Here is a 17,624-nt window from a genome sequence, read left to right as displayed (position 1 = left end):
GTGGCCTTTTATATTTGTAATCAAACTAAGCTGTAAATAGTTTTATTTATTGAGATTGGTTCTGTTTACTGTTGTATGTGAAGACAAACCAAACTGTGCCTGCACGTTTGAAGTTGAAGTTTGACGTTTACTTGGTACTTCTGCAGCTACACAGTTAATTTCAGTATATTGATACGCTGTTTATGTTGTATTATGTTTTTAGATGAACCTACCTTGGCACAAGTCACTCTGCTGTTTTTCGTTGCATCTTCTGTTATAAATAAATAAAAAATAAAATATTGTATTGCATCTTAGCCTCTGTTATTTGGTTCATTGGAGCAGTAGGATTTCAATATATGCTATGAATAATTTACATCAGCACACCACAAGCGACTCCCACTCAACTATGACTGCAATTTGGTCGTTTTAAGTTATTCTGACAAACCGAGTAGATTTTACACGTGCCAGACACTACAATGCAGCTCTTAACATATTTGAAATGAGTGACCCAGCCTTGTCACTGCTCCATCAGGGCAGTTGACATGTTGTTGGACAGGTACTGACACATTCCATTGTGATGAATTCCACGCCCAGTGTGCACATTTGGCGCTTGTCCCCTTCACAACCCTGTTTACTACACTGTGTACCATAGTATGCTCATGGCCTACCCCCCATGAGGCAGAGGATGATACTCTAAAGACCTGGATGACACAAGACACCTGTTGCAACCCTGCCTCCTCTGCTCACCTCACAGTTTACATTTGCACATCCGCCTCGCCCCATTGGCCAGATGGCAAACGAGAGGTGGAGTTGCACATCACACCACTGGTACGTAAGCAAGAAGGAGGGGCCTTTGACAATTGCCAAAGGAGATGATGGATATAGGATGAATATTCCCCTGTCAGGTTACAAACCAAGCGGTGCCCAAGATAAGGCAAAAACAATTGGCTGTTTGCCTTGACAACATGCGGCCAAACAGACTCACTGCTGTGTAGCAACCAGGGGATGCAACAGGTACTCATGGCATTGTTGTCAATGTAGCTATACATTTATTGAGTAAAATACAAGTCTATCAAGGGAAAAAGTATACTTTCTCTGCTGGATGTCGTATGTGAGACATCCATATGCCAGTACATCACTAAAACTCTCACCAATATCTGTTTCTCTAGATAAGCACGGCCTTTGTGACCCTGAAACCAGCAATTCACCCAGTCACATCCCTGATCAATGAGAGAATGAACCAGCAACACGGTAAAAAGGTTATTTTTTCATATCTGGCCAAGATTTCTGACCAAAGATTTTTACTGTCGTGATTAAAAGTGTTGGTGTAATGCACAATGTTTAACTTTATATGTAAAAGCATTCTAAAATCTTTCAAATATAGTGCTTTTCAGTGTTGTTAAAATTAATTTGTGTTTGAACATATTGTTATTGCAACAATCAGAGATGTTTGTGGCAATGTTTGTTCTGCTTTATCCATCACAGTAGAAGGGGGAAAATCACACATCCATTTACCACATGAGCTGTGTCTCACTAATAACATGCAGTTTGAAGCATGGATCTATTAAAATGGTTTGAATTAAATTAGAAAATACCACAATGTATTCCTTTGATTTTTGGAAAGTAACTGTATTCTAAAGTGAATACCTCCAAATGAAAGAGAAGGCTTGTGGTACCAGAATACGGTTACTCTGATTTGGAATTCTGAATAATGTATTTTTGGTACATGCAGTTACTTCCCAACATTTTCAATAACATGTACAAAACCATACCATACAAAATGTGTGGTTCTATTTAGGGCACTACAATACAGAGTCTTTGTGGCTCACTAGATTCACGGTAATTGTATTATAACATCAAAACCCTTTAGCTGGGGCTTACACCTGTGAGCTGTATAATAAGATGTATAAATGAGTACTAGCTCAGAGCAACAGTGGGGCCTGGTTGGGTTGTGCTCATGTACTTGAGCTTTATGGCGCATGTGACCAGTGACTTTAAGCAGGAATACAGTTTTACCAAAGGGATGTATAACCCACTTAAATAAGATCCATTCTATTGTCATTTAAAAATACATTATCATGAAGGAATTAGAAGGAATTTACTTTGTGGATCAATATTCTGTGTCCAAGCCAAATAATAAAATAATACGTTTTTACTGTTCTTATCCTATTAAGTGAATTATTTTTGCACATATCTATGAAGGTTAAATGAGTTAATAAGACAGAACCTGGTCTATCCTTCACAACAGTGTTCCTCATTTCGTGTGCGCATCTCTGCTGCCCCCCCGTGGCTAACCTAAGTATTGCGGCGCTTTGTTCAGGTGAGCTGTTCTTCTGGTGAATGTTTCACCTGGGCGTCATGACGTCACTGCTGCTACAGGAAAAGACGTCCTGGCCCTGCACGGTCACCTTACGCCCGTCAATTCCTTATTTTGAATGGATAACAAAATACACTATTACTGAAAGTTGTGGCTGACGGTTTATTCATCGCTTTCTAAACTTGAGGACTCAGAAAACACAATGTCCGCTTCAGCTATTTTCGTGCTGGACCTGAAGGGGAAGGTAAACGCACTGAACCGCACGACGCACGGACAAGATTTAGCTTTTAGTTTTCTTGCGGGTCGTGTCTCTGTGTAAAGGTTGTTTAATTGTGTGTTGGTAACATGTACATGTTGTTTTAGTTTAAAACTTGAATGACACTGCTGTCTGCCAGTTAAACATTAATCAGCCTTGGTGCGTGGTGTCATTCATTGGTCCTTTTCACTGCCTATTCTTCCGGTTGTAACATAGAAAAGTATTGTTTTTCATGGCCCTTAACCTGAACTCTCACTGCTTACTGTGTTCTCATTTAACTACTGAATAATGTTCCACTTAATACAGTTTATTACAAGTCAATAAGCCATACCTGACACAAGGACAGAAGATAGAAATAACATAGTTTGTCTCATAAGTATTTATGTCATTTTAGATGTATTTATTTGTCAACATGGCTCTTATATTATATAGAGATATTTCAGCATGTATTGATCTTCTGGTGGATATAATTTAAACGCAATAAGATTGACTTTCAAGCCCATTACAACAGACGACCAGCAAATGCACTGTTTGAAAAAGGAGTGTGGCTTGAGCTATGGAGGATTTTGTGGCAGATGTGAACATGAGCTGTGTTATGTATCAGTTAAAGGGGCAGCAGTGGCTCTAATGCAAACTGTGGTTGTGTCCTAAGGCAAGACACTTTGCACACCTCGTCTTGTATGAATATGCTGTGAGTGAGTGACCAGTGGTGGTCGGATGGGTTGATTGTGCAGATAGGCAGCCTTATATCAGTCTGCCCCAGGGCTGCTGTGGCTACAATAGAGTGAATGATTAATGCACAGAATTGTAAAGCGACATGAAAAGCGCAATATAAGAAAAATGCATTATTATTATTATAATTATCACATATATATTTGTTTGTATTACTATTATTAATAGTACGATTATGCTATTAGACTGTAGGGTTCAATATGTTTGTTCACTGTGGACAGGTGCTGATCTGTAGGAACTACAAAGGAGATGTTGATATGGCCGAGATTGACCATTTCATGCCATTACTCATGCAGCATGAAGAGGAAGGGCTCCTCTGTCCAGTGCTGTCACATGGAAACGTTCACTTTATGTGGATCAAACACACCAACCTCTACTGTATCCTCTTTTGTGAACATTTCATCATAGTTTCACATTTAGGGTGAAAGAAAATATTGTGCAAAAATACACCTTAACATGGTCTTTCAGTGGTGGCCACAACAAATAAAAACTCCAATGCCTCCCTTGTATATTCATTTCTCTACAAACTTGTTGAGGTAAGTAATGCTGTTATGTTCTGCACGACTGCGGTTGAAAGAAATAATTAGACTCTTTATTGTACAATGTGTAGGTGTTCACCGAGTACTTCAAAGAGCTGGAGGAGGAGAGCATTCAGGACAATTTTGTGGTTGTCTATGAGCTTCTGGATGAGCTGATGGATTTTGGCTTCCCGCAAACGACTGACAGCAAAATCCTGCAGGAGTGAGTAACATTGTGCTTAACTTTAGATATAAAAGCAGATATTAAATGTCAACTCTTATGTGTCACCATCGCAGATACATTACACAGGAAGGTACAAAGCTCGAGGTTGCAAAGAGCAAAGTTCCAACCACTGTCACTAATGCAGTGTCTTGGAGGTCGGAGGGCATAAAATACAAGAAGAATGAGGTCTTTATCGATGTCATTGAATCCATCAACGTACTGGTAAGAAATAGAACACGCACAAAGAACATTTCCTAGGGAGGGATCACCACCTTTAGGTTTCCATGGACGTGCTATATAGCTTTGCCTAAAATGCTCCACAGTACTGCATTAAAGGTATCTGTCTTGCATGTTCAATTAGTGGCATTATTAATGAGAATAAACTTTAAAGGTCCCATAACATGCAAAATCGACTTTTCAGAGCTTTTAACCTTCTTACATTGCTATTTGTGCTTCATATATGTACCCAGAGTGTTTTTTTTTATTGATTCCCGCAGTTTTTAGATATATTAAAGACTATCTCCTTTCCGCGAATCTCCAAACTGACGGGGGGTGTTCACAAGACCGCGTCATAATCACAGGCACGCGTCATCATCCCCCCTCACCCTAACCCTCTCCACCCCCCTCCCCCTCCCGCCTGCCGCCTCCCGCCCCCTTCCCGCGGAGCCGGGCTGCTCGTGTCTCCCTATAAGCCCCGGAGTTTTTCTGTTTCGATTTACGACGAAACACGGTTCAAAGAGGCCCAAAACGTCATTAATGATATCGCACTCTTTACTATTATCACAATGGTGAAGGTTTATGTGGCAGTTGATGCAGCAACCGGGAAAATAAACGAAGAGAAGTTCTATCCGATACCGAAAAACCAGGAAATAAGAGCGCGATGGACATAAGACTTTTATATATATATATATATATATATATATATATATATATATATATATATATATCTACAGATATATCTGTTCTGCGCACGCTGTAGAATAAACACCATATTTATTTAGTCTCAAAGTAGTGTTGATCTGAAGTTCTATCGTTTCTCACTCAGTCGCGCTGCAGGAGCGGCGCAACACGGCGCAGACAGCTGTGGGGCACACACTACGTCACGGGTGGGCGGGGCACACACACGCTCTGAGACTACGTCACGGGTTGGGCGGGGGAGCCAGATCGCTCTTCGCAAGGGTGGGGGCGAATATCAAAACCAAGCCGTTTGCATTTCCGGGTTGGTGAGGGGGTCCAAGGTCTGGGTGATATTTCTTAACTATTATGTTAGAGGTGTTGCACAACACTTATTATTATCAATTATACACTTAGGATAGACTACGAAACGTGAAAAAAAGTATGTTATGGCACCTTTAAAGCAGCTCTGCTTGTGTACAAGTCTCTCCATGGCCTAGCACCAAAGTACATCTCAGACATGTTAGTGCCATACGAACCATCTCGGACTCTGAGGACCTCAGGGACCGGCCTCCTGCTGGTGCCCAGAGTCAGGACTAAACATGGGGAATCTGCATTTCAGTTTTATGCAGCTAAAATCTGGAACAGTCTTCCTGAAGATGTGAGACAGGCTTCTACTCTGACAATGTTCAAATCTAAGCTAAAAACAGTTTTGTTTAGCTGCGCATATGACTGAAAGGATTTTTATTTGCACTCTTCTCTTTTATGTTTGTGATTTCATCAGTTTAGACAATCAGTTGGATTGATTTAAAAAGGATTTAAAAAGGAGTTGGACTCTGAAAACTCGTTACCCTTTGTGGCTAGGTGTTTTTTATTTAATTTTTTATTTAGTTAATTTTATTGTGTTTCTGTTTCTGCTGTGTGAAGCACTTTGAATTGCCTTGTGTATGAAATCTGCTCTACAAATATACTTGCCTTGCCTTGCCTAATGTACACAAATATATAAAACATGCATCTTTACTGTGATTCCATGGAGATAAATGATTTTAGTACCATACTTGCATAATACATGCATTTCAGGCAAAGCAATACCATCACAGAGACAAACGGGAGATAGACTTCCACCAGAAAAGTGACATAGTTCCCCTTTAACATTGCAACACTTGCACTATTCGTAGGTTTCAGTTTTGAGGATTTTTGTTCACCATATCAAAAGGTAGAAGAGGATTTGTGGATTCATTCATAAACGTTCATCACTTTGAAGTATGCCAATGCGAACTTAAATTAAGCTGGTAATCATATTTTTGTATCCCATTTACTAATATTTGATGACATGTTACAGGTGAATGCAAACGGAAGTGTGATGAGCAGTGACATTGTGGGCAGCATTAAGCTAAAGACCATGTTGTCTGGGATGCCTGAGCTGCGACTGGGACTCAATGACAGAGTGCTGTTTTCTTTGACTGGACGTAAGTTGTTACCAATGTGGCCACCTCACATGGAATATTAAATATGACAGAATGCTTTGTTTGTGTACAGGAGACAAGGGGAAGACTGTGGTGATGGAGGACGTAAAGTTTCACCAGTGTGTGCGCCTGTCACGCTTTGAAAGTGACCGCACAATTTCCTTTATTCCTCCAGACGGAGAGTCTGAACTCATGTCCTACCGCATTAATACTCATGTTAGTTACATTTGAAACCATAGATTTGCACAACTATGGGATTCAAAATATTACTAACACTGTATTGACTTTCCATTTTAGGTGAAGCCATTGATATGGATTGAATCAGTCATTGAAAAGTTTTCTCACAGTAGAGTGGAAATCATGGTCAAGGTACATCCAACGTGTTTTAAAGAGAATAAAACTCAAATGGTCCCAGATTGTGTCTAAGTATAACATTTCACACATGTTTTATAGGCAAAGGGCCAGTTTAAAAAGCAGTCTGTTGCAAACAACGTGGAAGTCAGGGTGCCGGTTCCAAGTGATGCTGACTCACCCAAGTTCAAAACCAGCACAGGAAACGCCAAATATGTCCCTGAGAAGAATCTGGTGGTTTGGACCATCAAGTCTTTTCCTGTCAGTGAGAGAGAAATGGATTTAATATTATGTATCACACATCTATCTTTAATTCCCTGTACATCCCTTTCTGTTATTTAGGGAGGTAAAGAGTTCCTAATGAGAGCCCATTTTGGCCTTCCCAGTGTGGATAAGGATGAAGCTGAAGGCAAACCTCCAATAACAGTGAAATTTGAAATCCCCTACTTTACAGTGTCAGGGATACAGGTAGGCATCTTCTGCTATTAAATCAATATGTTCTGTATTTGTCACTACATGGATTGGGTTTATTCACGTTATGATGGGGACTTCTGTCATAGATTCAACAATTGGCTCTGTGTATTCTATTCTTGGGGTAGTAAGATCATGGGCAAGGCAAACATTTAAAGACCTCTATTACTTGAAATTCTCACTGTTTATTTGCAGGTCAGATATATGAAGATAATAGAAAAAAGTGGTTATCAAGCTTTACCATGGGTCCGTTACATCACTCAAAGTGGAGGTAGGATTATATAAATAGGCTACATCATTTACTGCTATTAATGTCTGTTATATTTTGTTCTCTTCTAGATTATCAGTTGCGGACAAATGTGTAGAGGCACATAAACCTATAGGGCCTGCTGCCCTTGCACCAGAGAATTAATAACTGAATTAAAGGATGTCTTTATATTTCATTTGACTGATTTATGTGTGAATATTTCATTGTAATTTGTAATTTAAGTTAAATTTTAATGTAGCAATATTTAAATGTAGGCAAACAAATAACTCAAATATATAATGTTTGTACATTTTATGTGATTACTGTTTTATCTGTGTGAAACTCTATAAAAGTCTTTTTCCTAAGATTGTGTTAATCCTTCTTACATTGGGGTGAGCCAAATAAAACACACACCCGCCTTTTTCACGTCTGGCCCGGAGGAGTTAGACCAAAGGTCAGAAATGTGAATGAGCCGCAGACATCAACGTATACGAATCGCCCGCTCTCCGCGCTGCGCGCTCTGATTGGTGCAGAGCCTCTGTTACCACAGTGATAGTGTAGAAACCAAGTTGTAACCCCGCCTTCTTAACCAAATATGGACAAACCGCACCCCCCGGCGAGCTGTGATTGGACAGAGCGTGTTTGCTGCTGTGTTTGTATGTGCCAGACCGAGACACGGCGCAGCTCAGCGCGCAAATGCATTTTCTAATGTTTATAAACTTTTTTGCCCTGGTTTGGTTTTAAAAAATACTGGCTTTTTGAGGCAACGGATCACGAAGCCCGGCGACGTCGCGAACACGGACAAAACTGAAAGGTAACGGCAGTTTACCTCTCCGTATGAAAACAGCTCTTCGCGATCGCGAGTTCGCTGAATAACCGCAAAGCTCAGTGTGTTTTGTTCGGTCAAACCCGAATGTGTTTCTGTTTCTGCTCATTGTTCACGAGAGAAGAGCATTCCGCTAGTATCATGGCGTCATCCAAGAGCGGCATTCTGTTTTAATGTACCTCCAAGTGCCGCGCCTGCCATCATCAGAAGACCGGGCGTGCGTGACTTTTGTGATACTGTTGTATATTTGTTATATTTTGCACATGTGTGTCTGAACAGTGTAGAATGGTCCTGAGTCAGATGGATGCCGGTAAAGCTTTGACGGCGGCGGCAGCCAAAGGAAACACGAGCGAAGTGCAGAGGATGCTGGACGACTGCCGCGTACATCCTGATACTCCGAATGAGTTCGGCCGGACCGCGCTACAGGTGAGAAGGACACACACGCTGACCTACTGCTCCATCATAAATAATACACATAAACATCTACGTGGCTTATTCAGTCTTTAATTACATCAGCAATAGCTGTGGCCTAATAGCTCTAGTGCCTATTCTTTCCCCTATTGTGTGACCACAATCAATGGGCTTTTTACCAATGTAATTATTAAGGCTAAGTTTAAATGATTAGCTTATAATGTGATTATTGATCTGTTCATATAGCAGGAGCATTATGTATTATAAGTTAAACATTTGAAGCGTTTAATGTTGCTTGTGTTTTATTCTACACAAAAAGAATATGCATCAGGTTAAACACTTTGTCCTGCTCTTATTTATGTACAGGTGATGATGATGGGAAACCCTAACGTGGCCAGTCTTCTGTTAGAAAAAGGAGCCAACGCTAACCTCCAGGACAAGCAGGGCATCTCACCTGCCCATGACGCCGCCCGCACAGGCTTTCTGGACACACTGCAGGTGCTGGTGGAGCATGGGGCTTCTGTTAACATCGCCGACAACGATGGAGCCTTGCCTTTACACATCGCTATTCGTGAAGGCCATCGAGACGTGGTGGTGTTCCTGGCGCCCCGGTCTGACTTGAAGCATGCCAACACCAGCGGGCAGACGGCTGTAGATGTGGCCAGAGCCTCTCGTTTGCCTGATATGGTAGATCTGCTCTTCGCTAACACCCACAGTTAGAGCTCAAACACTCACACTCATCCTGGTGACTTGAATTTTCTGCTGTGTAAAGGTATGTTTTTGTTAATAGTGGCTCAGCATTAATATGTGACTTTGAACATATTATCTTGGCAGCTTATTTTCAGTGGAAGGTGGCTACAATAGACACCTCTTTTGCACAGTGCAATTTAAGCACCTTATACATTTCCCTACGACATGGGAGTGCACATTTGTAGATAGTTTATTCCTCAGTGTTTTATACTATTAATATGGTGTAACAGTTGATCCATTGTTTTTACATTTTGACAAAACTTGACATGGTGTACACAATTGCTTTGCATAGTTGTTACTCTGAACTAGACGTATCTTAACTTGACTCTTATTTATTTGTGGAATAGATTAAATATTCCTGTTACTTTGTAAATAGCCTTTATTGTGCTTGTTGAAATGTTATTTATATAATTTTTTAAACAAGTGATTTTTTCACGTCACTGGTATTTGAAGATGGAATGCAGAATAAACTCTTTGAAAATTATATTGTTTGTGTTATTTTAGAGCAGGTGCGTCATGTGTGCATGCATTTCGTGGAACATACTCATACTACATACTGTATCGCCAACCTTTATGACAATGTAATGTTAATCTAATATGACAATCTAAATGAGTATCTCTAGTTAATGGTAATAAACATTGCATAGCCCAAGGTGATATTGAAGGATGTTCTGGCTTGACTTCACTAAAGAATGCCTCCTGATGAGAAGTGCTCAGAAGGTCACAGAGATAAGTGAATTGAGGCTCAGGCTGAATGAGGGGCTGGTATTGTTGCAGCCTGTAGGTAACCGTGGCACAGATTGCTAATGTTTGTGCACACAGCTCTCAAGACACAATGGCTATTTTGTTTGCTTGGGTGCCACAGCCCAACTTTACAAGCCTACAGTGGAGATAACAGTTCAGCTATTTGCCTGCTGCTATGAACATTCATACACGTGGGCAACAAAATAATGTAGTGTAAACAATAATAAAGCGTAAATAATAGTATTCTCTTCTTGTAAAAATACTTTAATTTACAGACATTAAAAAACAACCACCACTAGGTCGAGTTCACTACCTCGTGCAAACTAATAAGGCAAGGCAAGGCAAGGCAAGTTTATTTGTAGAGCACATTTCATACACAAGGCAATTCAAAGTGCTTCACACAGCAGGAAAAATGCATTCAAATCACAAAGAAATTACAGAAATACAATAAAATTAACTAAATTAAAAATTATCAATCCAACTGATTTTCTAAACTAATAAAATCACAAACAAAAGAGAAGAGTGCAACGATAAAAATTAACTACAATAAAATTAACTAAATTAAAAATTATCAATCCAACTGATTTTCTAAACTAATAAAATCACAAACAAAAGAGAAGAGTACAAAGAAAAAATCCTTTCAGTCATATGCGCAGCTAAACAAAACTGTTTTTAGCTTAGATTTGAACATTGTCAGAGTAGAAGCCTGTCTCACATCTTCAGGAAGACTGTTCCAGATTTTAGCTGCATAAAACTGAAAGGTGTGTCTTCACAAGCTCAAACACTTCCTGGATGTTTGTTCAGTATGAGGCCGTCTACAGCACGAATGGGAATATGAATTAGCAAATAGACTACTAACTTAACTACACAAAAGGTGAAGTCAGATGATCAGATAACACTGACTCAAACTGGTTTAAACACTCTTAATACTGACAAAATATTTAGATAAAATGTTTGAATAGTGTTTGTTCTAGATTAGATCCTACAACTAAAGCCAATAACAACACATTTATGAGAGCAGAATAATCAGTTGTACTTTAATGTTGGAGCAGACACAGAATAATTTATCCTCATTATCAAACGTAAACAGTATATGACGTAACTAGACCCGAGTTCATTGGTTTTACCGATCACATGTGATGAAATGGTTAAACTAAATAGGTCATCTTTTATAAAATATGTGCATTTATTCAGGTGATAGTGGTAAAACTTCCACTGCCACTGACAGCAAAACAATTCTTCCTCTGTCAATAATTGACACAGTATTATAACAGATAGTCGTTGGAAATTTCCCGAGGTACAACACACCTCATAGTCTGGTTTTCATACAGGTTCTGACATGATCTGCCTGCACTGTAAGCTGCTTTACATGGGATACATGTCTTTATAAGAAACTGGTAAAAACACAGGCAGAGAACATGAATGCACGAAAGTATAGACAAAATTCAAGTAAATTATTTCATTAATACAAAATAACTAAATAAATAAACACTATCAGTTTAAACATGAAATACAATTTACATGTGCAGTAGATGTGTGGCAGTGTGTAATCAGATCCATTGTGTTCAAAATGTTTCAGACGTTTTGTCCTCATAGAGAAAAACAAACAATTTTCAGCATCCTTTCATTAAAAAGTTCCATTACCCTACACCAAAAACTAAATCCGATGTGATCATTTGAAAACAGAGCAGCACTGTCCAGTCATTGAACCGTTTGGAAAGCTTTGTTCGACTTTGTCAGACCTAAGGGAGCAACATGAGACTACAACGAGTGCACACTGTCTATGCTTCAAACCTGCCCAACAGGTTATGGAAAGAAGAGTTTCTGGACTTGTGTGGCTGTATATACACATTAAGGCATAAACACATATTTTAGATTGGGATTACAACCATAGCATTTTAAAACATAAATAGATATATTTGCACGTCCAAAAGAACAAAATGTGAATCCTAAAACCATATACCGGTATATAATGGTATATAATCTGCATCCAAAGCAATTCCCCATCTTTAAGATGTAAAACTCCTCGCAAAATGGTGAATTACTGACTAATATTGTCCCCATTGACCTCATCCTGTGGCTGCTCTTCCACTACGTCTGTGGACAGCTGCTCCAGGAGACTGTCCTCTGCTATAATCGCACTGAGGATCAGATGGGGACAGTCTCTTAGCCCCACAGGCAGAGCTCCAAAACAGTTTCCTTTAAGCTCAAGTCGCAGAAGTTGTGTTAGACTGGACACTCTCGGACTCAGATATGACAGGCAGTTGCTTCCAATGGCAAGAGTCTTCAGTCTTTTACAAGAGAACAACTCTTCAGGAAGGTTTTCTAAAGAGTTGAAGGCAGCAGAGAAGAACTGGAGCCCTTGCAGGATGCCCACCTCTGAGGGGAGTGAAGTGAGCTGGTTGTGCGACACGTCCAGATGCCGGAGCTTGGTGAGGTAAAATAGGCGCGACGGAAGCTTTCGTATCTTGTTCCAGCTGATGTCCAAAACCTCTAGAGAGTGCAGCTTACTAATGTGATCTGGGATGTATGTGATTTTATTGTGCCACAGCCTCAGTGTTGTTAACCGTTGGCAGTGTTGTAAACTGAGTATTTCCTCCACAGTCGTCAGTCTGTTCTCTCTCAAGTCTAACTCTTGGAGATTACCCAGGCTAAATATTGCACTAGGGATGCGCTCCAACACACAGCTAACCAACTCTAGCGACACTAGACTGGATAACTTCTTGAGACTGCTCAAAGCCTGGAGCTTGCCCCCTTCATTGTTGATGCTTAGACGCTGCAGCTGTAAAGCCACATCTCCAACACTGGTCGGGATTTTAGTCAAGCTGCAGCAAAGATTGAGAACCCTTAAAGATTTCAGATCTCTTAGAGAGTCCAGACTTGTACTCCGAGACGCCTCATTGCTCAACGGGCCGTTTAGATGCAACTCTTCTAGATCGTGCAACGTGTACATCCACGACGGCAGCTCCTCTACACTTTCAAAGGCCAAACGAAGCACTTTTAAATGCTCTTTGAAAAAGTTCATTGCGGGCAGCTGGAGTTTTGCAGTGCAGTAGATCAGCGACAGCTCTTGTAGTGAACCCAACTTAGCCACACTGGGCGGAAAGGTGACATTTTTCACTTGTTCCAGTTTGAGAGCTTCCACCTCATTAAGCTCAAAGACTGTGTCAGGAAGTCCAGGCAACATTAACAAATGCAGCTCCAAGCGGCTGCTCTGGTTCTTGGCAAGGCGAGCGCGGAGCTTTTGTGCCGTCCACTCATAGTTGAGGTTGAGCTGGTACAGGCGGCTTTCACTGACTTCGGACAAAAAAACTGCAAACCGCTTGCAGTACAGGGAGTCATATTGGTCGACAAGATGCAACAGGAAGGCAAAGTCATTTTTTACATCGGGTATGTCGCTGATGCCAGTCTCTAATCGGACCTGTTCAAAGGAGTACTGCCTTAGGGGGCGGTGGAAGAGCCAGTACAGAGTGTAGATGCAAACCAGGCCATAAACCCCAACAAAGCACATGTAGCAGTAGGCAAGCTTCAAGAAGAGAGGGGCCTTGTTATGATTACAGCAGAATATGTTAAAACCTGTCAGGTCGGGCGGAACCTTGCAGTGCACCACAGTCTGAATGTTATGAACCAGCACTATTGTGTAGATCATAACCAATAGAAACTTCAGCACTTTGAGTGACGTTTGCAGCACGTACATGACATACAAGAGATCTGCTTCCTCCACGTGCGTACGCAACTTCTTCACTTTCTCAAACAGAGCTCTCGCTTGTTCTCCTTCTTTTCTATCCAAAGAAGTAAGTGTCGGCTGAGGCTCGGGAGCTTTTCTCTCCGGATTCGACTTAACTGACGAGGAGCGGAGAAGACCCACGGTTTCCTCGTCGTCTGTCCAATTTTTCTCCGGGTGGTCTTTAGAAATAGTGTTCCTCCTCAAACTCACCAGTTTTTCCTCCCTTCTCTCCTCGGACACTTCGCTCAAGGCCCTCGTCGTCCACGGGGAATCAAAGCACTTGCAAAGAATGGAGACGAAAAGTTCAATTTTGGAAGAGGTCCCCGGGAACTTGAACCAGAAGCTGCTTGCCACCATGAAGACCACGGTGTGAATGACAACAAGATACGGGAAGAACTTCGCGAACCAGTGGACAAACCGTGTGTAGCAGTAAGCGTTGACAAACACATATTGGTGGAGGTCTAGGTCATTTTTACGCCCTTTGACCTCTTGAATGATGGGGTTGACTGGGATCTCAACGGTGTCATTATCTCCATATGTCCTGATGTGGTCGCAGTGAATAGCGTTAGGTGTTGGGCTGGTGTAGCGGCTGGGCAGGCAGGCAATTTTTTCCTGTGTGATCTGTAGAACAAGAATATTACAGTTACTAAATAGTTGTAGCTGGAAACAAAACATTTTTTCTCGTCAACAAACCAATGTGGACTAAATGTTAATATAATGCATTTTTTTTGGAATAATCACGATTCATCAAAAGTGCTGGCTTCAGGAATAGACGGTACAAAAAAGTTACATTGTAAATCAGAAATCAGAAAAAGCTTTTCATTGTCAGTGGAAACAATTTACAAACTAGGGGTGTGCTTTTGGTGTAAAATAATCACAATACAAACAATAATAAATAGACGTGCATAGTAAAACATAAGGATTAAAATAGTGATCATTGTCAGTTCACTAAAAGTCGCCTTGTATTGTATGTGTATTTTGTATTGTAGCAAAACACAATTATTATTATTCTTTAATGCGATTAATGTATATTGATGCGTTTCAGCTTTCTGAATATTTGAGGATATTTGCCAATTGGAAAGATATGTTTTTTTGCATTGTTAATTAGGGATGCACCGATCAATCGGCCGCCGATTAAAAAAGCCGGTTTTATGTCCAATCGGCCCCAATCGTCATAATTTCCGGTTTTCGGCCGATCAAACTGACCCGCATGCGCGCATGCGCGGTGCGTAGCAGCTCAACGCGCCCAGAGCAAAACAGCTAAAAACTAGCAAGACTCAGACCGCGGCGGCCAAAGTGTCCAGTTTATATTCAAAGTCTATGTGAACGAGCATCGAACACCTCCTGCGTTTCCCGCGGCGAGATTCCTGCTTTTTCGGCGTGGAGCGCGGCGCAGAGGGTGTGTTTTGGCGTTTTCCGCTCTAGACGCTTTGACAGGCATATAAGCTTCAAGGCGTTAAAATTGTTCGCCGCAGAAAAGTTCAGATTTGTTCAACTTTTCTGCGGCGCAGCAGCCAATCAGAGATGACGCTCCTTTTTGTTCCTGTTCTGTATAAATATATTATTTTTATATATAGTTATTTAATTTTCTATTTTTCCACAAAATAAATTACATTTTATAAAACATGTGTCCTGTATAAATGCACCTTTTTCACATATATAATACTGGGTAGTTTGTGGGAAAATCAGTGGCTAGATAGAAAATCGGTATCAGAAAAAACGGTTTTGGCAGCTCAGACCTCCTTAAAAACCGGAAATCGGTATCAGCCAAGAATTTTGCAATTGGTGCATCTCTATTGTTAATTGCTATGGTAAAAGGGCTAGATTTGATGGATTACGTACCTGCAAAGTGCACCCAAAGACTCCAATCATGAGCATAGCGAGGCACAGGTACTCTGAGAACACGTCCCACCAGGGCTTCAGGACCCTGTACCTTTGGTTCTGCTCTGTGCCCAAGTTCTTTAACTCACCCACTGGGATCATCCTGGATGTGACTCTTCCCTGGACAAAGCGAAGAGTGAGATGAGGAGGTTAAAAAAGACTTTCATACAACAGTGTTGGGAAGTAACTGTATAAATGTATCAAAATTACATAAAGTGTAGTTTGGTACAGTTGGTCTTTCATTTGGTGGTATTCAGAAGTTATTTTGTAAGATCAGAGGAATACATTATGGTATTCCAAAATACAATTTAAGGCCTTGAACTGAGTTAGTGAGCAAAGTAGAAAACAAAGCTCTTAACAGTAGAAAAATGGGGGGAAAATCACATTCAGACTAAAATTAAATTATTATTAAATTAACAAATTTGAGTGGGTAAAATGGGAAACTTTTTGGGGGTCATCTTGTTTTATATGAAGTCTTTTGTTTTGTTTTCTCTGTACTCGCTCTGATCTTGCTCCGTTTTTGTTTTTTCATGTTCTTTAAAAAATCTTAACTAAACAAAGAAAACAAAGCTCGTATAGTGAGTGCATGTGCATATATTTTTTTAATTTCTGGTGAAGGTTCTCTTGTCTTGTCGCCTAAGGCCCAAAGTTACTGGGATAGGCTCCAGTCACCCGCGACCCCGAAAGGGAACAAGCGTTAGAAAATGGATGGATGGATGGTTCTCTTGTAATGAGGAAAAAAAGTGTTAATCTTATGTTATGTTTTTACACTCTAATTCAACTATATTCTGAAAACATTCTCCATTCAGAATACAATACTAATACCAAATAACAAAATACATAACAAAAACATCTTAATACAGTTATTCAGTATTCTGTAAATTAAACATTTAGTATTCTTCCCAACACTGACTGTGATTCTCATTGTACATTATTTTATACAGTTGTAAGAAAGGATACAGTGATGGTATCAGTATTCTTACAGAGACAATGAATACACACTTCACATGCGTGCTCCCCCATTTCAGCACTAAGTCACAAAGTAGTAAAACTAGTTTGACCACAACGTCAGGAGTAAAGAGAAAAGCCAGAAACACAACTATAACCACTTAAAAGAGCCTTAAGATTAATCATGTAACAGAACACAAACTATAAGCACATGATACTAAATGAATATTATAGCTTATAATAAGGAAAACAGAATAACACTAAACACATTTAACAACTATGGCAATAATCTGAGATATAACAACACGACAAACAAACGTGAGAGTTTAACAAAATAGAATAGTCTTAAACTTATGCCATAAAGAACTTTGGTGTAGAAAGTGCGCTTACCTGAGCGCGGGGATGAGCTGGAGTCCGACAGCACAAGTGTGAAGAGCAGACAAACCTTTCTTCATGGCCCAGCCCAGAAGCACACGGAACTCACCGGTGTAAAGCGCACGGAGAATAAACAACATCCGAGAGTTGTTTTCAAAATAAAACCACATACGCAGCTAAATTAAAGCTCAGAATGATAAATAATGCTCCGTCTACAAGAATGGATGTGTGATTAATTATGGCGTGGTATGGATTTGATGGCATCTGTCTATTCTATTGTCTTTTTTGTGCTTTTGATGTCTGTGTTTTTCTCTTATCCAACGTCTTCTGCTCATCTTTTTGTGAAAGTACCTTGAACACCAAGTTAAAGTATTCAAAGTATGGGGATGACCGGTCGGATCAGGCGTGAAGTGTTTGCAAAGGCCCCGTAATCTCTGGAGGTTTCCTCTTAAATGATATAATGATGGCATTGGGCATTCACCTGGCGGTGGCTTTACCGGTGGACAAA

General features: G+C 40.4%; 3 protein-coding genes across 3 annotated transcripts; 2 read left to right on the top strand and 1 right to left on the bottom strand.

The window, feature by feature from the left end:
- Positions 1 to 2,348: 2,348 nt before the first annotated feature.
- On the top strand, positions 2,349 to 7,648 carry ap1m2 (adaptor related protein complex 1 subunit mu 2). The gene is made up of 12 exons (XM_072463516.1): positions 2,349 to 2,540; positions 3,506 to 3,662; positions 3,753 to 3,820; positions 3,895 to 4,025; positions 4,100 to 4,247; positions 6,262 to 6,388; positions 6,459 to 6,601; positions 6,683 to 6,754; positions 6,839 to 6,997; positions 7,079 to 7,204; positions 7,403 to 7,478; positions 7,547 to 7,648. Exons 1-12 carry the CDS (start codon positions 2,499 to 2,501, stop codon positions 7,570 to 7,572), a joined length of 1,275 nt encoding a protein of 424 aa, XP_072319617.1. The 5' UTR covers positions 2,349 to 2,498; the 3' UTR covers positions 7,573 to 7,648.
- Positions 7,649 to 8,102: 454 nt separating this feature from the next.
- cdkn2d (cyclin-dependent kinase inhibitor 2D (p19, inhibits CDK4)) lies at positions 8,103 to 9,902 on the top strand. Its single transcript, XM_072463829.1, has 3 exons — positions 8,103 to 8,268; positions 8,560 to 8,706; positions 9,058 to 9,902. The coding sequence occupies exons 2-3, from the start codon at positions 8,566 to 8,568 to the stop codon at positions 9,409 to 9,411; spliced, it is 495 nt and encodes a 164-aa protein (XP_072319930.1). The 5' UTR covers positions 8,103 to 8,268; positions 8,560 to 8,565; the 3' UTR covers positions 9,412 to 9,902.
- A 1,742-nt stretch (positions 9,903 to 11,644) lies between these two features.
- On the bottom strand, positions 11,645 to 15,928 carry LOC140377736 (volume-regulated anion channel subunit LRRC8E). Its single transcript, XM_072463283.1, has 2 exons — positions 15,755 to 15,928; positions 11,645 to 14,533 (listed from the first exon to the last, which is right to left on the bottom strand). Exons 1-2 carry the CDS (start codon positions 15,893 to 15,895, stop codon positions 12,227 to 12,229), a joined length of 2,448 nt encoding a protein of 815 aa, XP_072319384.1. The 5' UTR covers positions 15,896 to 15,928; the 3' UTR covers positions 11,645 to 12,226.
- Between the last annotated feature and the right edge of the window lie 1,696 nt (positions 15,929 to 17,624).

This window comes from Eucyclogobius newberryi, unplaced genomic scaffold (assembly GCF_026437365.1).
Source record: "Eucyclogobius newberryi isolate DKJ021-1_F unplaced genomic scaffold, fEucNew1.0.hap1 SCAF_4, whole genome shotgun sequence".
Taxonomy (NCBI): Eukaryota; Metazoa; Chordata; class Actinopteri; order Gobiiformes; family Gobiidae; genus Eucyclogobius; species Eucyclogobius newberryi.
This window is presented reverse-complemented; position numbering and strand designations above follow the sequence as displayed.

Coding starts and splice junctions, on each gene's coding strand:
- ap1m2 (XM_072463516.1), top strand. CDS start 2,499: ATGTCCGCTTCAGCTATTTTCGTGCTGGACCTGAAGGGGAAG. Junction 4,026..4,099: donor GACAGCAAAATCCTGCAGGA/GTGAGTAACATT, acceptor TCACCATCGCAG/ATACATTACACAGGAAGGTA. Junction 4,248..6,261: donor TTGAATCCATCAACGTACTG/GTAAGAAATAGA, acceptor GACATGTTACAG/GTGAATGCAAACGGAAGTGT.
- cdkn2d (XM_072463829.1), top strand. CDS start 8,566: ATGGTCCTGAGTCAGATGGATGCCGGTAAAGCTTTGACGGCGGCGGCA. Junction 8,707..9,057: donor TCGGCCGGACCGCGCTACAG/GTGAGAAGGACA, acceptor ATTTATGTACAG/GTGATGATGATGGGAAACCC.
- LOC140377736 (XM_072463283.1), bottom strand. CDS start 15,895: ATGATCCCAGTGGGTGAGTTAAAGAACTTGGGCACAGAGCAGAACCAA. Junction 14,534..15,754: donor TCTTTGGGTGCACTTTGCAG/GTACGTAATCCA, acceptor CTTGTTCTACAG/ATCACACAGGAAAAAATTGC.